Here is a 25,247-nt window from a genome sequence, read left to right on the forward strand (position 1 = left end):
GAGCATAAAGCCTAGGAATGATCTGCTGCTGGAAGAGCCTGGCTCTAAGGGAGTTGATGGCAGGGGGACCTGCCACAGGAAGTAACGCCCTCTCAGCACATAGAAATCACAAGCTTCTTACAAGTAGAGTGATTTTAGCTTCGCTACTCAGTACTTGGCTTTCCAGGTGGCACAGTGGTAAAGAATCCGCCTGCCAATGCAGGAGATGCAAGAAATGAAGATCCCCTGAAGTAGGAAATGGCAACTCACTCCAGTATTCTTGCCTGGAAAATCCTATGGACAGAGGAGCCTGGTGGGCCATGGGATCGAAAAGAGTCAGACATGACTGAGCATTTACAGACACACAATACTTGGATCAGCAGACACTAAAAGGGTATACAAACCTGCTCCCTGTTCCACTCAAGTTAAAAGCTGTTTCCCAAACCCAGGAAACCACCAAAATAGCATTGCTTACCTCAATGCATTTGGGAATTTTTCAATAATAAAGGCTATCAACTGCATATTTTCTGGCCAGGAGCAAAGTTGCCATCTTTTTCAGTTTTCTTTTTCTTTCTAAGATGCCAGCATCTGTTTCTGCTCTGTTTGTGAGGGTTTTAATTAGAAAAAGTACCATTTATACAAATTCTCTCTGATTAAAATGTATTGCCTTTTGTGAGTGATGAATTCAGACAAGTAAAATATCTCTGTCTTTATTTTCTATCATAGTTGGTCATAAATCCTGCAAGCTCAAAGTGATAATGTGCTCTGGCTTCACGTAATTGTGTTGGCTAGAGCTCTATGTGCTCATGTCTCCAGTTTTATTGTGTCGGGAAGACAGACAACTCTTCCAAGTTGCTGATGGAGACACTGGCGGTGGCCCAGCTCTCGAGGGAGATGATATTTGGATTGCTTTCTCTAAGGGATTGCTTTTCTCTGGTCAGTGATTTCTCTCATGGCTCTGTGTCCATCCTTTAGAAGACCATACAGAAAGGAGAAATATTTCCCACCTTTACCACTTAATGGGGTGGTGGCCATGCTGAACTTGAAAGCTTCAAAGAAAATAACCGAGTCACTTGAAATGCATTCACATTAGTTCAATTGCTCCTCCTTCTCTCCCTCCCTTCTTTTCTTCCTTCTTCCCTCCCTCCCTCTATTCCACATGCATTTATTAAATATCTTACAGCATACTATCCTGAATGTCATGAAAGTCCTGCAGGAGTTTCGTGGTCTGGCATGGAAAAGACAACTATAATGGGAAATTTGGGGAAGAGTGTCAGCTTTGGCAGATGTATGTGTTAGGGTACTATTAGCTGCTATAACAATAAACTTTAAAAACATTGACTTAACACACTAGAAGTTTATTTCTCACTCAGATAACAATCCAAAGCAGACGTCCCTTAGCTGCAGGATACAGGATTCAGGTTTATGTCTTGAAGTTCAGACTTGCCCAAGGTCTTCAGAATCTCATCCAGTCCTCAGAGAGAGTAAAGATGCACACTCACATGTTAGAAATCCCATTTTTCTCACCTTCCATTGGTGAGAACTTATCACGCAACCCCAGCTAGATGCAAAGTACACCGGAAAGACCAGTTTCAGTCAGGCAACTACATTTTTATAGTATGGAAGGAGATGAAAAAATGAGTGGACAATTAGCTGCAAGAAGAACAAGGAATGAATTATTATTATTATTATTATTATTATTAATCAACTGATATTCTGGTGATAATGGAACACTTAGGGAAATTCTGGTGGGCCTGCTTTCTATTGTAAGCTAGGAAAAGGACAAAGAGGCCTGAGGATCTAACGGTGGAGATACAAGCAGGTCTAGGTTGTATTTCTTAAGAAAGAAAATATGATAAAGTCTATGTCAGTTTCTAGGAAGAAGGGGAAGTTTTGCTTTTCAAATACCCATCACTGTGTGATTTGACTCATTTTCTTTTTCTTTTCTGGAAGGGATCATAAAAATTAAGTCTAAATGAAAAGCAGTTCTTCAGATAGCAGGTTTGGCTGCCCTTTGAGATACCTAATTTACCAAAGTTCCCTTTAATGGGTGTCATCTCACAGTCAGGGAAATGAGCCACTACCTTTGGAAGTCAGGTTTGTTAGCTTTTTTGCCTGAATCCCCTCCATTTTTCTCACAGCCTCAGTGAGCACAGTTTCTTTTCATCCTAATGTGATGGGTGATAAAATGAAAGGGAATCTTCCTTTATTCAATAGTGAAACTTTCCAGTTGTGAAGCACTTTGAAATACAGACTAATTAATAAACACAACTCTCTTCTAAAGCCGTGAGGATCGCTGTTCTCATTTTTCACAGCTGAGAAGGCTGCAGTTGAAATAGCTGGCCCCAGGCAGTGCACCTTGTCGGTGGAAGAACTTCAAGGCATCGGCCTTCATTCTCGCAAGATGGCATGCGGCCTCTCTGGAGAACAATCCGTTTTTACATGGGTTGTAGCTAACAGCGACGTCCTCAGTGACTCCACAGTGCCCCTGGCACTGGCTATGCAATTAGTAGTGTTCTTGTCACAAACTGTGAGTGACCCACTAAAGAGAAAGGAGAGTGACTCACCGGATGGCCTTATAGCTCACGAACACTTTCAGAGATTGAAGAAATCTTCTGTAATTATCAGTTCTATGTTAAACCAAGAGTCAGAAAGATGAGAAGTGTTTGTTCATGTCTTCAAGGTACTAAGACCTCGAGGCCCAAGTTGTTATCACCGCCGCAGAGACAGAGGAATTCAGAGCCTGAGACAGCTCACGTGCCCAGCAGTGAATTGTTAACAGGATTTTCTTCCTAATATCATTCTTCTGTTTTGATTCACAAAATGATAACATGCTGTATACAAATAGACTATTTCAATAAGAAAGAAATTAGCATGAGTGACAGCAAGTGTGAAGGTTTGCCTTGATGACGTATTTTGTGATGGAATAATTGGTTCTGAATTATCTCACAGATACAAACCAGCCCTCGTGGTGGTGTATAACCAGAGTTTTGGAATGTATAACCAGAGTTTTGGCTCTCCCCACAATTAAAACACTTATATTTCAAAGACTGTATAGATAGTTTGCTTATGAGGTATAGAGGCCTGTCGTAAACCGTAGACTGTCAAGTATAAGAGAAATTCCCAGAACAGAATATAGATCTCTGTAGAAACTCTGTTTCTCCCTTCTTCAAGAAGTGTGCGTTATTTATGTAGGTGAGGGAATAAACAGTCATGAATAAACCCAGCCAGGACACTCTGGTTTCACTTTCAGTTGTGACCACAGTGAGATTAGATGTCGTAAAACTGCACTGCTCAGGATGGAAGCCCCCAGTCACTTGTGCCTACTACAAACTGAAATGCTCTCTGAGAGTAAAACACAGACTGGAATTTAAAAAAAAATTTTATTTATTTTATTTTTGGCTACACTGGGTCTTTGTTGCTGCATGCTGGCTTTCTCCAGTTAAGGTGAGCAGGGACTACTCTTTGTTGCCGTGTGCAGGCTTCTTATTGCAGTGGCTTCTCTTGTCACGGAGCAGGGCCTCTAGGTGTGCAGGCTTCAATAGCTGTGGCTCAAGGGCTTAGCTGCCCCATAGCAGCGATGCCCCAGAACAGTGGTCGAAGCTGCGTCTCCTGCTTTGACAGGCAGATTCTTAACCAGTGGATCACCAGGGAAGTCCCAGGCTGAAAGTTAACATCTTTTTTTTGTTTGTTTGTTTTTAATCAACTTTATTGAGATAGAGCATATGCCCAATAAAATGCATTAATTGAACTCACAGTTCAATGAGTTTATAAATAAATAATTAAAAAACAAGATATAGAACATGTTCACCACTCCCAAAGTATACCCCATTCCATTCCCTCCTCACCCTCCCAACTCAGACAACGTCTGCCTCGGACAATTTCTGAGGCAATCACTTACTTTAAGAACTAAGATTTTTAAAATCTTAATGTGAAAACAAGATAGCAAAACATCTCATTTTTTATATTGACTCCCTGTGGAAATGATAATATTTTGGGTATACTGGGTTGAAAACAACTTATTATTAAAGTTAATTTCACCTGTTTCTTTTTATGTTTATAACATGGTTACTAGAAAATTTACAATTTCACATATGGGTGACAACTCTATTGGAAAGTGCTTCAGTGGAATTCTGTCTTTTTAAGAGTCTCCTAATTAGGAAAGTTTATTCACAGAGTCCCCAAGAAGCCTCCACTAATAGAAACATCTTCCTTTAAAATCAACAGGAACACATCAGAATATTTCCTGACTTCTGAATTTGTCTTTCTTCTTCTCTTTTCTTTTCTTTATTTTTTTGGCATTGTCTCGTGGTTTTCAGGAGCTTAGTTCCCCGACCAGGAACTGAACCCAGGGTTCCAGCAGTGAGAGAACAGAATTCTAACCACTGAACTGGCCAGGGAATTCTCTGTTTTTCTTATTTTCTAATATTAGAAAAGATCTGAAAGAGAATGCTTTTCACATCTTCCTCCCTTGGCCAACTCCTATGCATCCTTTAAGATCCATTCCGGGGTCTTCCCTGGTGATCCAGTTGTTAAGACTTCACCTTCCAATGCTGAGGATGTGGGTTTGATCCCCAGTTGGGGAGCTAAGCTCCCACATACCTCTTGGCTAAAAAATCCAATCAACCAAACAAGCAAAAAAACAAAACCATAAGACAGAAACAATACTGTGACAAATTCAATAAAGACTTTAAAAATGGTCCACATTTTTAAAAAATCTTTTAAAAAAAGAAAAAGATCCACTCTGCACCACTGCCTCTTGAATGCCTTCCCTCACCACCTCCTCCTCCTTCCCTTCCAGCCTAGCGGCCTGGCACTGCATTAAAGGCTCCTGTTCCATGCTACCATGAGCAGACTGTCATCACTGCCTTGTCTTTTTACCTGGTTTTCTATGAATTCCTTGAGCTCAAAGAGATTGTCTCTTATTTTCATATTTTCAGTATCAAGCATAGTTCCTGGAAACATTATACAAATGTTTAATGTTTGAATAATTGCTTAATTGAAGAATGGGTGAATAAAATAATTCTTTAATTGTCATTATTTCAGAATTATTAATAATAGTAGCTTCCATTTGATTGGCATTTTATTAAAAATTATGTTAGTTGATCCCCACTAATCCTTCCTCATTAGAATGATCACATTTTATAAAGTACAATTCTTTGTAATGAGTCTCCCCTCATGTCAGGAGTGCCCTGAAAATGATATTGATGAATATACATTTCTGTGTGAAAATTATAAAGCAAAACTTTATCTTTATTTGTATAGCATAAACGACTAAGCTGAGGCCAGAGGGAATATTGGCAATAGATATGAGGTATTTGTTGAGGGTGGAGAAGGTGCCAACAGAAAAATGAATCTGTTGTATTTGGGGTGTCATATAATTTATTGTCCAAACTCAAAACACTTTAAGAGTTGGTGGGAGAGCTATTATATGTATTCTGTCACAAAAAGCACAAAGTGGGCTTTTAAGGACAAATCAGGATATATGTCCACCCTACTTATGTCACATAAGAACCATTTTTCAAGGCAAGTGGCCTCTGTTACAGAGAGGATGAAGAGGCTGTCCCTCATGATGGGGAGGAAAGACCCTCATTCTGAATGGAAGACCTGAGCGTTGAGAGCAGCAGTCTATGATTCTCTCTCTCTCCGTGGCCTGGCTGTACCATCTGCATGTAGATGGCATACACATACACACATGAGGGGATGAGACGTTTCTGTGGTCCACTCCAGATGAAGCAACTTCATGGGCTCTGTGAGCAGAAGTCCTATCGCCGGCTGGTCAGCTCACAGCACTGCTCAGAAGGATTGTCCTGTAAGTCATGGAAAGAGAGTTTCCTTAACCAGGGCTTACAGAGCCAACCCCGTCCTCTCACCTTCCTGCTCTTCATGGAAGGGGTTGGAAGGAGGGTGGGGCTATCATGCTGCCACTTAGTAATGCCACACGCCTCCGTCATTGTGTTCAACTTGTTCCCACTAGCCTTGGAGAAAAACTAAAAGCTAAGTTCTCTTCACAAGGGCTTTCCATTCAAACAACCACATATATGATTATTATATTTGCTGGAAAGATGAAGACATGGAGGCCCAGTGATATTACGAGATCTGCCCGTAGGCAGAGTCATGGAGATTTCTGAGTCCCAGTCTTGGGCACTTCTCACCATAAAACACTGCTTCATGGAAACACCCCCAGGAAGATGGCACTGCCTTCATTTAATTTGCCGATATGCCTAAAATGTTCAAATGCAAAAAGTATGCCGTTTCCTCTTTGTTTCCCACAGGCGTGGTCTCCTTGAGCCATTTCTGAGGCTGGTTCTCTCTGCACAGATGTGACTCTGCACCTCCTAACCACAGCAAGTCTAGCAGAAGCCTTGCTGTGAGCTCTGTGGATGCCAACTGGCATTATTTAAGTTTTCATTCAAAGCCTCCTTTAGGGTAACTTCTGGACATCTGAAGTGCCCGTTCAAGAAGATCAACAAATGGCTGAAGACAGATTTTTCAGCCAGAGGAAAGAATTATTACCTTACCATCAGTCTAATGAAAACAGAGGTGAAATACCAGCCTGCACTAGATAAACAGCGAAACAAGTCATCCATCACACTCAGCCACGCTGAGCAGAACACCCTAACCCATGTCACCTGACTTCCCGCTTCACTCGCATCTGAGAACTGGGACCTTTTCTCACAAGTTTCTGTCTGAATAAAGACCTGGACAGGAATCCTTTAGGCTATCCCATCTCCCAAACTATTTTCCTTTCTCTCTAGTCAGAGGCAGCAACAGCTTTTCAGGGGCCCACTTCCCACTTGCATGCTCTAAGCTGGTGTCCCCTCCAGGACCCAGTTGATACAAGGGGTCTAGTCGGCACCTCCAACGGCAACTTTCTTCCTTGGACCCAGTCGATTCATAATCAGTGTATCCAGTAATTTGATACAACTGCCAGCCCACTCTGCAGCAGGCACCCTGAGTAGAGAGACAAAAGGCCCCCTTATCTAGGAGCTCCCGCTCTAGGGGAGAAGACAGAAATCTTGCATGTTTAGACTTTATTTTGCTTTTTATATATATCATTACTCATCTTGTCCCAGCCACCTCATATGAGGGAATTGTTGTTCAGTCACTCAGTAGTCGACTCTTTGTGACCATGAACCACAGCACGCCAGGCTTCCCTGTCCTTCACTATCTCCTGGAGTTTGCGCAAACTCATGTCCATTGAGTTGGTGATGCCATCTAACCATTTCATCCTCTGTCTCCCTCTTATCATCCTGTCCCCAATCTTTCCCAGCATCTGGAGCAGGTTCTATTAAACCTACCTGCAAGAAGAGGAAGCTCTGACTCAGATACGTGGTATCGCCCAGTCATAGACAGAAGAAAAATAAAACTGAGTAACTTCTGAATGTGTCATCAGACTTTAGCCGACCTACCCCTGCTCGTGATCTCCTCTGACCAGTTGAGACTGCTTTGGTTTTGTTTTCAGATTTCTCCTTTTCTCCCAGAAATCTGCAAATCAAATCTTTTGTAGCATCTACCAAGTCAGCCCTGATGGAAGAACCTCTACCCAACTGTTCCTTGTCTATTATTTTTTTCCCAGACGTTGATGCTTTGCTAGTTGTAAGGAAGCTTGATAACTTCTAAAATATGTACTTAAATTTGGTAGCAGCTTCTAAGTGTGGCCATTCCTAAACACAAGTCTGCGGCAGGTATACAGAATATGGCTCCTGTTTCAAGACACAAGCATGTTTTGTTCAGAATTCTCATTCCACGGGGTCCTGAGCCTTCCGTGAGACCAAGGATCTGGTTCTTCCAGCAGTGGTGGACCTGGCAGGACAAGCATCACTACTGGACACTGTGATAAGTAGATGGAACCAGGCGGTGGTGAATCCTTTAAGTCAACCAAACAGAAAGACCCGCTGAGAGCAGTTATCAGTGTCGTAGTCGAGTCACTTCCTAACCCTGGGTAGAAACCTAACAGGCACGAGTCACTTCCTAACCCTGGGTAGAAACCCCCAGAGCTCATGGGTAGCTTGGGAGCATGAAAGCCACCCCTAATGTATGCTCCCTGGTTTCTTCTATTGCACATGACTGGCACCAGAAAATGCATTTTACTAGCATCGTCATGTTTGTGTGCCCAGGGTCACCAAGTCAAATGTTGCTTTTTTACCTTTTGAGCCTGTTTATTGGAAAGCATGATGTCTATTTATACAGAAATAAACCTGAGTTTTAAATATATAAAAATAAATTTAAAAGTGTTTACTTGTTCCAACCCAACTGTATGTATTTGGCCAGGAGGGCCAAGGTCAGAGAGCTGATTTCTTATGTTCCCAACTCAACATCACTCGCAAATATTTGGTCTTCTAAAAGAAAAGATGTGACTCCTAAATAACCGTATCCTTACCTGTGTTCTTATCTTTCAGGAAAAAAATCCACTGTGTCCTTCATTGCCAGTGTAATAATGTTGATATCACAGATACTACCAGGGAGTAAAAATTCTTAAAGCAGAGACTGTAATCATGTCCTCTTTGGGTTTTGCAAGATGAGTGACACTTGCAAGTGACTGCCGTGAAAACTTCATGGCATCGTGTTAAATGGTGAGTAAAAGAAAGTGACATAGTTTCATTAACAGCCTTTTGAGGAGCATGTTAAAGAGCTCTAGCACATTGGAAAACATGTTGCTGTCTGTCAATCTCTGAAATAAAAATCATTATAGAAATAAAATTTAAAGTTAAATATCTTCATGGGGTGCTTATGATGTTACTGCCACTAAGCGTATATTGTATAATACTTACAGTAATCCCATGTTTTAGTAACCCCAATATGCAAATGAAGAAATTGAGCCATAGATTCCAGCCTATTTCTATTTTCTGTATTCTATACTCTAGTAAGTGGCAAAGTTGTTATTTAGGCCAGATCTTTTTAATGTTTTTTTTTTAATTGTGGGAAAACTCACATAATGTAAAACCATACTGAACTGTATGGTTCAGTGGCCCTAAGTACATTCACATTATTGTGGAACTCTGACCATCATCTGTCTCCTGAAGTTTTCAGGGCCAATCTTTTTAGGGTATTCAGAGATGGTTATATGCTACTTAAACCGGGAGAAACTGATGGCTGAATGAAAATGTTAACTATTTGTGGATGACACCCCTTCCCAAAGGGCATAATACCTTTTCTCCTGGCCATGACACTTGCCTCGTGTCACCATATCTATGAAGCTGTGTCATTATACAGAAATCTTCATAGGGACTCTGAACAGTGTTGAAAGACGTTTCAATTGTCTCTCTCTTGTTCAATCACACACACACACACACACACACACACACACGCAATCTCTGATGACTAGAGCGATTTTCCTCCTTGCCCCACCCTCCCTTGCCTGGGGCTGCTCTGGACACATCACAAAACTGCCTCTCAAGGCACGTGTTGTGCCTGGAACACCTCACTCATCCGAGGGTGTCTTCTTTCTTCAGCTTGGGTCCTGCTGTACTTCCACAGTAGGTATGTCTTATAAATCAGTTCTTCCCATGGTGTGCTGTGATTTTAGAAACAAACAAACCAGAAAAACAAGAAACTTAGGGAGGTGATGGAGGTTCTTTTTTTTTTTTTTAAGTTTGATAGAAATACAAGTGCAAACAAAGTGAAATGCACATTGTGACTATCAGAGATTGTCCCAAACTGACCTGAGATGCACCTTGCAGGGCGTGTGTTCCTCAGGGTGCTGGGCTATCCTCCTGTTGCCTCTAAATCGCTTTTCTCAAAGGATAATGAAACCTTTTGCCTCCTTCACTTATGCAGTTATTTAAGTAGCTTAATGCTTAGAGGTCAACCACTTGCCCTCTTTCCAAGCTTCTGAGAGACACCTTGCTGTCACCTCCCCTCTAAACACTGTCTATCATTTGTTTACTTCCACTGTCTCTAACATTTACACATTGTAGATGAATACACTTTCAAGCAGTAAGTTCACTTTACTGGAACCGTGTCTAATCACATTAGCATCTCACCCACGGTGGCTGCCCCATAAAATGTCAAATGATAAGAACTACTAGAGTTTGGGACTTCTCTTCTGTGGTGGGGAAACCTGGAAGTAATCCAGCTGTTGAGTCAAAGAGAAACCTCACCTGCAGTGTTTCAGATCCATCATGGGTAGAAAATGGAGAGATAAGGTTACACCTAGGGAGCTGCTGAAACACAGGAAATCCAACCAACCCAAGGGCCACGTTAATTAAAGCAGAGCTCTGCCGAGCAGGGTTTATCAATCAGGGACCCGAGACTCCCCAGTTCAAGATCAAACCCAGCCAGCCTTTAACCGCGGCCAAGAGGCACTCAAGCCCCATTTGAAGCTCAGCCTGAACTTTGCTGGCACCGGCCCAAATGCCTATGATGGACTTTGATCTTATAGCTCTAAGTGCCATGGGATTCCAGGCCAAACCGGAGCCCAACTACCTTCACGAACAATCACAAAAGAAGGAGACCAGAGAAAAGCAAGGAAGGTCCCCAAATTCAATCACATGCCAAGGAAATAACGCTGTGTTGAGAAGCAGCCAGGGTCTCACAAGCTGCTCTTTGAGCCTTGGGTCACAGCAGAGACAGCTGTTATCTCCCGCAGGGGTATTTTTGTCTTTGCACATTTCCTGCTTGTTACGAAGGTCTTGTGCATCCATAGCTTTTGCATAGTAATACTTCTTTCTCTAGTGTGCTTATCCTCTCCACGCCATGTCATGTGCTATGCAGTCAGAATTTTTCTGTGGCTTAGATTGTGGGACAAACATTATAAAGGTTTTTCTTTGTTGTAATGGAGCTGGAACCAAGCCCTAGGCTTGGAAAGCTGTTCTCATGAGAGTTGGCTGATCTCAAGGAAGACGTGGTGTGTGTTCAGCCCTCATTTCTTACGTACCTTTTTCTTAGGAGGCTCTGTTCCTGGGGTCGGCGTGGCGGGCAGCCAAGCATTGAGAGAAGGAAAGCTGCTGTGTGGTGGGTACTGACGGGGCCGGCAGCCGTGTTGAGTGACGCTCTGCACCGCAGGCCCGGCCCAGGTGTCCAGGACAGAGGGATGTGTGTGACCCACAAGCCATGAACTCAGGAGTCTGTAGCTCTGGGGGTGGGGTGGGGTTCAGAGCAGGAATTCCTTCTGCTTACATTCACTTCTGGCAGAGCTGAACCCTTTCCTGTGCATGGAGTATTTCATTAGTTAAGATGCTAAGCGTCACCTGGAGAAAAGGCTACTTTAATTACTAATGACACCAGGAGTGGCCAGAGAATAAAGCCCTGAAGAACTGAGTCAAAATAAGAACAAAACAACAGCTATCTTCTATACGGTTGCAATGAGACAACTGTGTGCTCTCTTGCCTTCCCCTCTGAAGGTGATTCTAAAATGAAAACCTTGGACATTAAGTTACCTACATTCATGTTCTTTCACCTCCATGCGTTAATCTCCTGCAAAGACAGGAGTTGGGGTCATGGGCTCACTATGTGATACATGGTCCCTCTGCATTTTGTATTAAGATCCTGAGGCTGGAAGAGGAGGCTTGATTGCATTGGTGTCCTTTCATTCAGCAAGATAATGAGAGCAGGCTTTGTTCCATGTTGAATTACTGGCATTACTTTAAAGCATTAAAAAGTCATTTAAAATAGTCTTTAAGGCAGTAAAGGACATAGCCTGTTCTCTTCGGGTCTTCTAGTCCAAAGACTGGAAATAATAGCATAACAACAGTCCTACACCCATTTATTCCTGTGCATGACTATCGTCCTTCCCTTGCCGTCTCCTCGTTTTGACCACACCTCTCCCTCTCTCCCCCTCACTCTCTGCACTCCAGCCCACTGACCTCTGAATACTCCCAAGGTGCCCCAGACTGGCCTTTGCACCTGCTGTTTCCACAGTCCACCTGCTCTTCCTCAGCATCTGTATGGCTCAGCCCCTCATTTCCTCCATTCCCTCTGGGTCTCTGTTCAGTTGTCTCCATCTGTCTTAGCAAGGCCCTCTTCCCTGGCCAACTGCCTAAAGATTCTTCTGTACTAGACACATTCTGTCTTCCTTCTCGGCTTTGCTTTACTCCTGAACATTTACTGCTATACTATAAATATATACACGTTATAAATTTTATTTTTAGCTTGTTTTGTGTTTGGTCCCCAAGCAGACTGTTAAGAACAGACAGTGCTTCTTTATTTTGCTCCCTGTTGTATTAGGGCCTGGGACTTTAATAGGAAGTTTTTTTTGAATGAATGGATGGTGCCAGGCTCTGTGCCAGCCACTCATGATCAAGCCAAACATGGTTTCTCATTGCAAGAAGTGTCCAGTCTCATGGGAAAGACAGTTTTTAAGGAAGAAATTCAAATGAAACTTGCTTCCTGTAGGGAGCTGCAAGGGTGAGCAGGCAAGGAGCCTTATCTGGTCTCCCGGTGTTTAAGCTGAGATCTGAGCTCACAGGAAGGGCAGGAGACAAGAGAAAATACGGGCAGTTCCAGGTGGCTGCAGCCAGGTTGTGAGAAGTGAGATGCATCTGGAGGTGCAATGAAGCTCACAGGGTGAGCAGGGGTGGGAGTGGGGAGGTTACCGAGACTGGGCAGTGTGCAGTCAGGCAGGGGTTCTAAGGAGGGAGATGGCGTGGTCCAGAGTAGCATTTTAAGCAGATTTGAGAGAAGTCAGATGAAAAGTTTCAAGGAAGCAGACCCCTCAGTGTGTGCAGATCGTCAAATCTGTCTCCAGGAAAAACGGATGACTCTGAATGAACAAAAATAGTAAGGGCAGAGGGTTCGTACAAATGGAACGATTTCTTCAGGTCCTTAAAATTCTAGGAACAGAACGAGCTCATTCCCGCCTCGGTATTTCCACCCACCATGTGCTCCTCGCTGGAAATGTTCTTTTCACCCATCCAAAGCTGCACCCTGCTTTCCGAGCACAGGTGCAGTCCACCTCTCCAGAGAACACGTTAGGAGCTCGTTCTGTCCTCACTGATATTTCTTTCCTTTGATCTCCTGAAACACTCAGGTACACACCGCACACAAATGGTCTACTTTCTTGAATAAATGGGTACCTCATGACCATGAGGAGAATGCCCTCTCCTTGCAAACAAGGACACCCCCCTCCACATCCCACCCCCCAAGAGAACGGATGAGACATACTAGGGTCTTCCAATATAAACCAACTGATCAAGGTCCAGATTATTAAGTATACATTGGTATTTTGCCATCTTAGAATGACACTTAAAGAGTCTCACTTTACACATGAGGACATCTAGGTCAGCAGGAAAAACCAGGCAGAAGAAGTAAGCTTTCGCATGATTATCCAGCTATAATTCAGTGGAATGAAAATGAGTCAGAAAAAAAAAAGACTGGAAAGTTCAGTAATATGACAAGACACTTGTAAAGGATAGACTATCCAAAATTTAAAGGCAAATCAGGCAGTTGCCACGATATACAGTAGGATCTAAAAAACCAAATTCAGTGGTTTGGCCAACTGTATAAACAACCAAAACCCTCAAGATGGTATTTATAGCCAAGGTAATGAAGTAAAATATGTAGGAACAGTTCTTTGGCAGGGGATGGGGGTGGTGGAGATATTATAGCCTTTCCTTCTGTTGTTTTGCACTGATTCAACAGTGATTACTTCATTCATTTATTCTCCCAGTGTCTTTTCCTCAGGTCCCAAGGACCAGTGAATGGATCAACACAAAATAGTGTGGTGTTTCTTGATTCCAGTTCAAAAATCATAGTATGTTGCAATAAACTATCTTTTCTATCTTTTGGTGAAGACTTGAGCTTTTTGTTAAGACAGGCAATAAATGGGAATCACATTGCTGATCCAGATCAGGCAGTTTGTCAAACTGTTACAATAAGCTCACACGTATTGCTCTGTTGCTCAAACTATGCTGCAATTATCCTAAGCTTATTTTGTGCGTCAGTTACAACATGATGGGGATGTCAATCACACAGCTCTAGTTACAGGTATGTCAGCATTTCTATTCTAGGTGCTTACAGTCAAGAGTTTATAACTTGGCCATAAAAACTAACCATGGAATGAATCTAGGCACATAAAAGTCACTTCCCAGAAGAATATTTTTTTAAAATACAAATTAGGAAAAAAGCTCCACCTGTTCTACTGTTCTTAGATTACCTACCAGTCAAATAAAGTAGCAAATTGTTTTCCCTCATTTTCATTTTTTTAAAAAATTTTCTTTAAATAGTGTAGACTTCAGGGCCTTTTGGTGAATTTTTGACCTGACTTGTCTAGTAAAGATCAATTGGAGTGAAAAGTACTAAGCTCATTTTTTCATCATGCAAAGATATTGTTCTGGAGGTTGTGAAAGGAGGTGGCAAGCTTGGCTGATATTAAATCTCAAATCTGAGTTCAGGACTATTTCTGGGTGCAAACAAGACACTAGTATTACAAATGTGCATTTCAAAGCTCTCTCTTTTTGAAAGATGTCTAAATTTTTAGGTAATGAAAAACTGTGAGATAAAAGATTTAATCTTGTTTTCCCTGCAACTTCAGTAACAGATATTTGCTGCAAACTGTGTTCCAGATACTTTATGAATATTAGGCCATTCAGTATTCATTAGTAGTCAATACTCAAACTAATGCTGCAAAGAGGCACGACTGCCCTCATTCCATAAAAGAGGAATCAAACGCTCAGACAAGTTAAGTAACTTGCCATAGGTCACACAGTGGAGTGGGAGCAAAACCCTAGCCCATGGATAGAGAGGCTCAGTCTTTGGGTATTCCATATAGTCATAACAGAGGCAAGTCATGCCAGAAAGTTCCAATGCTTCAGTGGAACAAACTACTTACAGTTAAATACACATTTGAAAGGGCTTAACACTAACATATAGTAAATGTCTGAATGGCAGCTTCTAAGGCTCTGCAGGGCTGGGTCTAAGTTACATGTGGACACAGCAGCCCCTCCAATTAGAATGCCCATTTTTGCTCATGTTGTGGAAATTCAGCAATTGCCCCAGTCATCTTAAATACGTTAAAAAAAGTTTGTCATGATCCAAAACTGATCATGAAGGCAGTAAGTAGCTCTGACTCAAAGTTAGATACTCTCTTGCTCTCAAAGAAGACTCCCATCCTGGGTTTGGTCAAAGCTGGTCTAAACATTGATGGGTTAGCCCCAGATGGGGATTCATATTCGTGTATGCTGAATTTGTCCTCACGCAGCTGCTAGATAATAAAGTTTTGATTTGATTAGATCTATTCACATTACTTGGGGCTTCTCTGGTGGCTCAGTGGTAAAGAATCTGCCTACTAATGCAAGAGATGTGGATTTGATCCCTGGATCAGGAAGATCCCCTGGAGAAGGAAATGACAACCCACTCCAGTATTCTTCCCTGGGAAATCCCATGGACTGAGGAGCCTGGCGGGCTACAGTCCATGAGGTCACAAAGAGTCAGACACGACTGAGCAACTAAACAAGAACAAACACTCCCAGTACTTTAGTAGTCACAAGTCAAATTCCTATTTTTTCATGGTTTTCAGAAAGCACTTTTCCTTCTAATGGTTCGTCATTTTATGTGAAGGAGAAAGGAGAAAGAAAAAAAAAAAAAAAACAAGAGAAGAAAAGGGAGCACGAGGGAGAAGAGGAGAGGAGATGTGATCTGTATGAAAAGCATTTTTAAAACAATCATTGACCAAAAGGGACCTCAGATACACAAAACCCATTATCATCTTTCATCTTTTTTATAGTGTATCTATTTTTATCATAAGCCCAACAGGCAAATACCAAGTCAGCTTCACTATTTGGCATGGAGCCTGCAGTACTATTGATGATATAATATCAATCATGATTATAAGTTACCCTGTTATCATTATGTGAATATTATTTTATAAGCTTTAATAAGTTGCTTGAGCATTTAAGATGAAGGGTTTAAAAGTCTAAATTCATATTCATGCCAAATATGTAGGACATATTTTTCATAATTGTTCTTGTCCCTTGGGTCAGTAATAGTTTATAATCATCATAAAATTTCATCCTTAATTCCTTTTAATTTATCAGAAGGAAAATATGGATGGTTATTACCCAATTAAAATACTCCTGATGCTTTTAAGGTAGACATTATGGGGTTTTGGAGTTTCACTGAAGACAATTAAGAAAAGAAAGAGCACTGCATGACTCCAAACTGTTTTAAGTGCTCAAGTCTGCAGAGATATTCAGCTGTTCAGTATCCTAGTTCCACCTGTCTTGTTCTCTCAGCATCTGTGATGCAACCAAGGGAAAACTGGAACATTCTTAATTTTAACCACACGAAAGGTGCAAAAGTGTTTGACTTAAAGACAGGACTATTCATTTGCTGGCTAGAGAATCTGTTCTGATACTATACATCCTCGACTTATACTAGTAGTTGCCTAGGGCAAGGACCAGGAAGATGGTCAGTGAAACACTCACAAAAACCAGATAGATGCATGAATCGAACTCCTCGGCTGGACCAAGCGCTACTTGCTATGTGAGAGACACAGAGGTGTGCCCTTCAGATGGATGTTCTGTGGTGATGATACATTTTTCCCCAGATGGTTCCAATGCTACTAGCCAGAAAACAGCCCAGCAGGGCAGCTCAGTTACAGTGATTATGATTTCTTCCAGAGAAGTTAAATGGGTCAAAGTGATAGCCACAAAAAGAAAATGCCTAGTCATCAGAATTTCATTCCAATTCATTATGAAACGATCATGCAGAATTTAACCTCATACCCCTTTCTTTGACTTGCTCAGTTTCTACCTCCTTTCTTCTCTGTTTGATCATGACCTTATTTGATCACAAACTTAAACCAGAACAGTATTGAAATCTCTTTTAACTTCCTTCCCTTCACTTATCAGAATATCTTAATTTCACGCACACATGAGTCCAGTTCTCCAAAGAGAAAGCCCTCCAATTCCTAAACTTCTAAAGGTTTACTTAAAAAAAAGAAGAAAATGCTCTTGGGGAGAGGGATACTGTGAAGGTGCCTTATTCTTGCCCAGGCTTTCAAACAATTAAGGAACTGCTCTAGCAAACAAAGGATAAGTTGAGTCGTGGCAATGATGAGTTGCTGCATATGCTCAAGGTAGGCAGAGTCATGTAAATATATGCAAATAGCATTCACCTATTGTATTGTATACAGAGGACAAGATGGTTGGTTGGCATCACAGACTCAATCAACATGAGTCTGAGCAAATTCCAGGAGATAGTGAAGGACAGCGAAGGCTGACATGCAGCAGTCCATGGGGGTCACAAAGAGTTGGACACAACTGAGTGACTGAACAACAACAAACTGCACTGTATTTCTCCTAGTCTGTGCTGTAGTTCACAAACAGATCTGGAGCCTGTTGCCTTATTTGGCAAAAATAAGCATCACTCCAGCTCCTAGAAGCAATTCAGTGCTGTCTCCTAACGCATCGATCATTTATGAATGACATTTTCTAATAAAATAGGCACATTTTCACTAGAAATATTGGATCTAGTCTACTAGGATCCATATCAGAAGAGATGATGAAATATTGGGCATTCTTAAAAAAAAGGGGGGGGCGGCTTTCCCCAAAGGCTCAGCATAAAGAATCTTCCTGCAATGCTGCAGACACAGGAGACCTGGGTTCTATCCCTAGGTAGGGAAGATTCCCTGGAGAAGGAAATAGCAACCCACTCCCGTAATCTTGCCTGGGAAATCCTACGGACAGAGGAGCCTCGCAGGCTATAGTCCATAGGGTCGCAAAGAATCAGACACAACTGAGCAACTAATCCCAAACACACAAATACAAACAGTACATTTTTAAAAAGCACATTTAAATGTCGCTCATTTAAGTGGGTCTCACCCACCTGGCACATTTGGCCTCACTTGTTATGTTCCATTTTAGCATGAGACTCTAATGCCTGAATACAAGTTACTCCAGTTCTCAAAAGTTATGAATTTTGATATATGGCCCCTCATTATGAAAGCTTACCTCTTTTTGGCGTCACCCAGGTGAGCGCATGACTCTGGGCTTTTCTTGAAGGCTCCAACCTGGAATATGGGCTCTGCAGGCACCGACTTGTAAAGCGAAGTCCCACATGGGCAGGTTATCACTGCCTTTAGTGAGCTGGGAAACTCTAGCCAGAGAACATGGAGTCGTTAAGTCTTTCAACGTAGGACGGGAGCCCCAACTTTTAAAGAGGCTAATCCAAACAAGTGACAAACTGCTGTACTTCAAAGACAGGAAATCCCTTCAATTGTTAAACTGTAAGGACAGAAAATGACCTACATTCAGGAAAATGGGGAGCTAGGAATTCAACATCATGTTTGTTCCAGTTTAATGAAGCGTGTTTGGTGAATATTAACTGGTTCTGAGGATTCCTATTCTGAGTAGCCACCAGAAACCCACATTTCCAGGATCTTATTTTAAAAAGTCACTTTAAAAGTTCACAGCAGTTTGAAGTTATTGTGTAAAGACTCTCTCTGGGCCAGTTTTCACCCTTAAAATTCGCCTGGTTTAAAATTACAAATTGCTCAGCATGTTTAAGAAACTGTATGAAAACGTTTTAACATCTTCCTAAACGTCAAAACTAAGGGAAGCCATCACCCTGCAGTGCAGCTTCGGAAAACAAGCAGATGGATTGTTTCAGGTTTGACAGACAGACTGGAAGTTCCTCAATGTCAAAGCATGCGATTCTTCAGTAGTTTTCCCAGCTCAGAATGCAAAGTCTACGTGGCCCTCTTGCCAACTGCCAAAAGTACTTCGGGCTGTGGATCTAGGAGTTTGAACCATGTGAGTATAAGTACTAAATTCTTACCCAGTTTGCTCAGAATAAAAAGAAGGCCTAGAATAGCTAACGGGGACAGGGATGCGGTGAACGCGGTTTTCTCACGGCAGGGCCTCTGCGCTCCCCCAGCACTGAGAAGAATTCTTGAACAAATATGCGAGCAGGAAGGGAACGGGTGGGTGAAAGTCAGCCCCATCTCAGAACACAAAAGTTGTCCTGTGTTTACGTTTTCAAAAAGCGAAAATCCAAAAAAAGGATTGAGATTGGAAAATTCCTCGGGAAACAAAAAGCTTAACCTACATTCCATGGTTGTATCAACTTAAGCCTTTCTGAGCAAGGAGGTCAAATTTAACTCTGCTTCCCTGTTTACCAAACAAGTCAACTTATTTTGTATGTATAGTTATAAACTGTGTGCAAGTTTCCTAAGTCAGGCACTCAGGATGAATTATGAATGGAATTAGCCAGCTTGACTTGGAATTTCCTCACTTTTACTGGTCTCTTAAACAAGATTTTTATACATTCATATGTAATCAATGGGACCAACACATGAAATGGTCCTTAACGTAAAACACTCTGTTTTAGAGTGATTTTGCAGTTAAGGAAACTTAAATATGAACTTCTAATGTGGAAAAGGTAGTTTTTACATGCTGCTTTAAAAATGATCTGGAAAACTGATGAGCTGGCCACAGTATTTCTGTCAGAAACTGAAATCAAGTTTGTATTTTAAGGTACAATTTTAAATACTTGCTTTCTTTCATGAAGCCAATCTGCTTCTTATATCCTGAGCGTTAGTCACCTTAAAATACATAAATTTGTTATTTGGCTATTGAGTTTTTAAGTTGCAGGGGAGAATAATTTAGATATTCATAAATACAGAGCATAAGGAAATCTTTCCTGAGTGCAAAACTACCTTTCAAATGCTCACTCATCTAAATGAATAAATGATACAAATATACCTCCTGATTTAATTTTGGCTAGTAGTTATTTCATATCTTAATATATATTCTTCAATATTAAACTTGCACTAGCTTAAAATTTCCCTATAAACCGGCATGTCCAAATTGATTTCCATAACAGTTTGTGTACATAAAAACTAAGAGACCAGGATCAATGTCAAGTTTTGGAGAGAAAAATGCACTTGGGATGGTTTTTTACTCCAACAAGGCACATGTTCAAATTTATCCCATACACATATAAAAGAAGATTAAAATATTTCTCAACTGTTCATGCAGAAAGTAAAATGCAACACATGTCAACTGTGTTTTTATTATATAGATAATATAACAAATACTTGGAATGGTTGAAAGGCAATCATTCAAGAATACATAAAAATTTAAAAGAATAAAAAGCTGTTGGAAAAAAATACTTCTTAGTCACTTAGAGTCTAATTACTTCCATGTTTTAATGGTCTTGTATATTTTGATAGTAAAATATTTTTACAAACTTCTTGCCTTTTCAAGTACCTCAAACACATGAAGAACCAAAAATATTTTTTTCTTCATAATACATTCAAAAGTATCCATCATCTTGACAGAACTGTTATTATAGTAATAATTTTCTTATACCTGATTATAGTATTTCTATAGAATGGAAAACTCTGACTTTTCTTTGGAAGGGGGAATAGTTAGGGTTTAAAACATGCTTTAATAGTCATATAAAATGTATTCATTCCCAAGTTTCTTTACAAAATCCTTTGATATTACAATTTTTTCTAGAATACATTTATAGTTTTGGAATAAACCAAACCTCTTGAATAGGATTGTGCTAATCTTGGTTAAATTAAAAAAAGATTACTTCAGTGATATCTACTTGAAGAGAGTTAAAAAAATACTAATCCTGATGTTTTTAGTAGTTATGGAAATACTTTTTTCTAAGGAACAGATGAACTTCAATCTGAAATGTGAACACAGAACAAAATAACCAAGTATAAAGTTTCCTTTTGAATTTCATAAATCAACGAAGAAATGTTTATCGTGAAATTTTAAATGCAAAACTTTTAGTCTGAACTCTTGAGAAAGTCCTAGGCAGTAAAATATTTGTTTCTATATTTGCTCCTTAAACCTTCTTGTCCTTCATTTTTCGAAGGAGCATTGACAGACCACATTCACAACTGCTGCCTGCAGCGACTGGCTCAAAGTCACCACCCTGTCATCTGTCCCTTCTCCCCAGCAGCCACGGCTGTCAAAAGGAAATTTTATTATTTATATCCATTCTTTTTAATTCTGTTTTTATTAGTTCTCAAAGTCTTTGACAGCAAATGTCAAACCACATTTAAATTGTTTTGATTTTTAACTCCAAGCTCCAGGCCAGATTTCAAATGCTTTGCAAATGACACAAAAAACCCAGGGTTGTTTAAAAAATTGTTAAAGAACACTTCATTCAGATAACTTAAGACCAAAAAGTCTAAAACATGGACTATAATTCCCACTGTAAGTTAATTATAGTTATTTTAAGCTAGAAGTGTCAAGTGAACACTGCTTAGCGACAGATCCTCGGGTCCTCCATTTGCCTTGGACATTACCTAGCCACACAAAAAATCAAATGCTCTTGCCATCTGGAAAATTAAAAATACAAGGCATCCTCTTCCTTGTAACCCACACAAGCCTCGACAGGAAACTAAAGGATCTTAGGCGGTAACTTTAACTTACCTCTTCTGGGCTTTAGCAAGTGGTTTACTTAAAAGTATTTACTTCCTTGCAAAAGGCAACTCATTCTTAAATGCAGCTGAAACCTTGAACAACCCTGAGAAAAAATGATGCCCCGAAATGTGTCACTGCCCATTTACTTCCTGTTTCGCCAAGTTATAAGTAATACACTCCTGATCCTGACTCCTCAGACGGCAGCGTTTGCATCTTTTTGGACTACGAAACGTGGCCCGTTGGTTACCTCTAGCTTAAAAGCACCCATCTTTCATTGGGCGCCGTCACCGACATCTTTCCTCCTGAAGACAAATCCTTTGCAGATCTCGCACCCCTCTTTCCAAACCTGCGCGGGGCTTTCGGGGGGAGGGGGAGGCAAGACTTTGGTGGGAGCTGCGTCTCTTCACCAGAGCGAGGGCTGACTGCAAAGGCGCGGGCTGGGTGCTCCAGCAATTTCCTGCTGATTCCAGAGTCCACTCGAAGCAGCGTGGAGAGGAAGTCGGGCTGCTTTTCAGTGCGGAGCCTCCACGTTGGACTTGGAGAGCCCGTGGCCGTGAGCCCGGGGCTGAGTCCCTGTCCCAGGCCGACGGGCAGCCCGACGGGGAGGGCCGCGGAGAGGGGTCCCCGGGGCGGCGGGCCGCGCTGGACTCCGGAGAGGGGGCTGCGCGAGGGAGAGCCCGCTCCCACCGCCGCGGGCTCCAACCCCGGGGATGCACTTGAACCCGCCGCGAGGCCGACCGCTTGCCCCGCTCCGAGCGCACACGCGCCCCGGGCGGAGCCGGACGCGGGCCTCCCGCGCTGCTCGGTCTCGGTCGACGGAGAGGCCCAGCCCAGCCCGGCCCGCGGCGCCGGGGGCCTCACCCAGTCCCCCGGGGTTAGCCCCGCGGCGGACAGCGCATCCCACTCGCGGACCTCGAGTCTGAAAGCGGAGACCGAAGGCCGCCTGTGGCAAAGCTCGGCTTACACTTCATTTTCCGATTTGGAGAAAATGTCAAAGGAGAGAGGGGAAAGGGGAAAAAAAAAAAAAAAAAAAGAACTGTAAATTCGAGTTCGAGGGGGGCGAGGGCTGCCAGCTTGCGGCTCCGGGCGGCGCGGCGGCGGGGGCGCCCCGGCGGGGATTCCCGGTCTCGCAGCGCACCCTAGTGGCCGCCCTGCGCCTCACCTGGTCCCCGCGACACTCGCCGCGTCTCCCCCGAGCTCATTACAGTCCGCAATATATTATTTCTTCCAAAGTATTGACAATGTGTGAGACTCCAGTAACCCCGCAGCTCTTGTCTGTAATCAGCACATTTATTCACATTTAGGGACAAGAATCCGAATTAAATCCCCGTGACCCAGATTGGGTTACAGTGTCATTTTCCCTGGATCCTCTTTTAAATCCACTCCACACCGCTTCTCTGTCTATTACATGCTAATTTAATTTTACTGTGGACGATATTTTCAGCATTTGCTGAGGACAGTAAATTTTGTAGTTTATGTTATTTCACTTTTTATGACTTTTTAACACTTAATAAAATTTTATTAGAGCACTTTTGTGTTTACAAGGCCACAAAACTCTTGGCAGGTTGTCAGAAGTCCTTTTTATTATGATCCTACTGATATACTGCGAGTAATGAAATAATCATGTCCAGAAATGTATCAAAGGCCAGAGGGATTATCCCACTTAATAGCTCCACAGATGCGCCCAGAAGAATGCGGACACGCGGCAGGACGGGCTAAGAGGCGGCGGGAGGGAAGAGGCAGCCCCCGCGTCTGTCTTTACCGTTTCGGTTGCTTTCCTAAAAGGCTACATGCAGGGTCATGTGACTTTCCGCGGTCTCAATAAAAAAAAAAAAAATTATTCTATTGCAATAGAGCTTTTCTTTTTATTCTCCTTGTGTGGGCATTTAAGGCTGTTCTAGTGGCAATGAGGCTGGCCCAGCATATCCGTGTCAGTCACTTTCTTCTCATTTCTAAGTGTACTTTTGTGGCATGTAAGCAGCCGATGGTGACCCTGGTGTTGATCCGTGGGACTCCTGCAGCCCATGCCGGGAGAAGGCACGGGCAGAGCCCCAGGAGGCCTCGAGGTGTTTGAAGGAACTCTCCCCCCACCCCTTCTGGCAAACCGCACCTTTTACTGTTGCTTTTTGTTTTGTTTCGCAAAAGAGGGGAATAGTCACTTGAGGACTCTGCTTCCTGCCTTGTACCAAAGAACCACAGTATGCTGCTTTTATTTCATTTTGATTTTGGGGGGATAAGACTTGCTATGAGGACAGATACTGCAGCTTTTTTTTTTTTTTTTTAAAGAACCATTTCCTTTTCTTTTAAATATTCTTGTAGTCATTTAACACACTGGTGTTCATTCTTGCTGCAAAAGAAGGCCATTGTGCTTCCTGACCCCGAAAGCAAGGTGGGTGGCTTTGTTTTATAATTACATTTTCTGTCTTCAGCTTCATATTTCTCTTGCTCTGTTATTTCCTAAGTGGTGTGCCAAAATGATCAAAGAGTGAGGAATGGAGTCATAAATGGAGTGATTTTGAAATTGCTGTTGCTGTATCCAGGGCACGTGTTCTTCTAAACTTTGGCTTTGAGGGGCTTTGGCAGTATTTTTCACAAGTGTGTGTGTGTGTGTGTGTGTGTGTTGCATGTTCCAACACATCACGTTTGGATTTTGGAGTCTGTCATTGTTTAAAACAGCCCCTGGGAAGCGTGCCTCTTTCCCTGGATCACCTCTACCACACACGTGTGCGCTCTCGGGCTCCTATGGACACAGGGGCTGCTCAGCAGGGCTCTTTGATTTCAACTCCAAGGGAGCAGTTTTGTTCTTCCTATGCCATTTGCTAACTGTGGGCAAAACTCAGTCCTGGTCTGTCTACTGTGTGTACAAGATGGTCTGGGTTCTAGAAAGAGCAACGGAAGGCCAGCAGTCATCCTTTAAGAGAAATTTATGTCCTGAGACTATCTGGGCGGCCATGTTTGTCTTTTACAGTGTTTGCCATTTGCATATAGGAGGTGGGTTTTCTTTTTTTCTCTTGTTCAAATGATTTTTCTAATGTAGCTGAAGAACTTGGAAAGAAAGTGATCTTAGGCTGGGAGTAAACACTCTTCCTTCATCCTGGTTGTTTCTGATGATTTGTATGTTTTGCCTTTTACCGCAAGAGACATAAGACTGGACAGAGAAAAGGATTCAGATTTTAGCCCTCCAAATTTCAGAGCATTTTACTTAAGGGAATTTATGCCCAAGTGTGGGAATCAAGAAAGCATATTAATTTTAATTCTGCTATAAAGGGACAGTTCAATTTTATAAGTAATTTCTGTCTAGGACAATTTAAATAATATTTGAAAGACTGTAATAGCCTTCAAGTTAGAAATCTGTTTTATTAGATTATGAAGTAAACCTCTGCTAAGATAGATATTTTGAATGCATCAAAGTGTGTTTTGTAATTCTTATTCAAAAGAGCGGGAGATCGCCTTAAATATGATAACTGATGACGTATGTCTTGGTCAGTGGAGAGCCTAGCTAGTGTGAACAGGGATTTTACAGCCCTACTGAAGTGTTCAAAGCTGAAAGTAAAGAGTAGAGCCCCCATCCTCTCACCTAGGGAATCCATCTTTGAAAAGAGGAGTAAACAAACCACACTAGAGGCAGGAAATGGTCCGCTCACAAGTGCTGTCAGAAAGCAGGAAGGTGTGGGGGGTCCAGAGGACAGACCCTAGAACCACATTGCTTGGGTCTGATTTCACTCTCTTGCATACTCCCTGTGCAAGGGACAGGTGATTTAACCTCCTGGTGTTTAGTTTCTTCATCCATAAAATGGGACTAATGAGAGTGCCTCCCTCCTAGTGTTTTTGAAGGGTTAAAAGAGTTAGTTTATATGAAATACATTAAAAAGACCCAAATGCTACTTTAACCCTAGGAAGACTAACTTATCCATCACCTAGCACGTGCAGGCACAAAGCAGA

The 25,247-nt window shown here is 42.0% G+C and overlaps 1 protein-coding gene and 1 long non-coding RNA gene across 2 annotated transcripts in view; one reads left to right on the forward strand and one right to left on the reverse strand.

Moving 5' to 3' along the window:
• Positions 1 to 3,385: 3,385 nt before the first annotated feature.
• The window catches only part of LOC136162950 (uncharacterized), a 49,565-nt gene continuing 27,703 nt past the window's right edge, over positions 3,386 to 25,247 (reverse strand). Inside the window, exons 4-9 of the mRNA XM_065927378.1 lie at positions 21,315 to 22,224; positions 17,871 to 18,143; positions 10,859 to 11,129; positions 9,341 to 9,496; positions 7,612 to 7,849; positions 3,386 to 5,789 (exon numbers count right to left, since the gene is read on the reverse strand). Of these exons, the coding sequence (XP_065783450.1) occupies positions 21,555 to 22,224 (670 nt within the window). The 3' untranslated portion in view covers positions 3,386 to 5,789; positions 7,612 to 7,849; positions 9,341 to 9,496; ... (1 more) ...; positions 17,871 to 18,143; positions 21,315 to 21,554. The remainder of the gene's footprint in view (positions 5,790 to 7,611; positions 7,850 to 9,340; positions 9,497 to 10,858; positions 11,130 to 17,870; positions 18,144 to 21,314; positions 22,225 to 25,247) is intronic.
• LOC136165419 (uncharacterized) overlaps positions 18,169 to 25,247 on the forward strand; it is an 80,520-nt gene continuing 73,441 nt past the window's right edge. Inside the window, exon 1 of the long non-coding RNA XR_010662507.1 lies at positions 18,169 to 18,671. This is a non-coding gene — a long non-coding RNA (uncharacterized lncRNA). The remainder of the gene's footprint in view (positions 18,672 to 25,247) is intronic.

Source organism: Muntiacus reevesi, chromosome 3 (assembly GCF_963930625.1).
Source record: "Muntiacus reevesi chromosome 3, mMunRee1.1, whole genome shotgun sequence".
Lineage (NCBI taxonomy): Eukaryota > Metazoa > Chordata > Mammalia > Artiodactyla > Cervidae > Muntiacus > Muntiacus reevesi.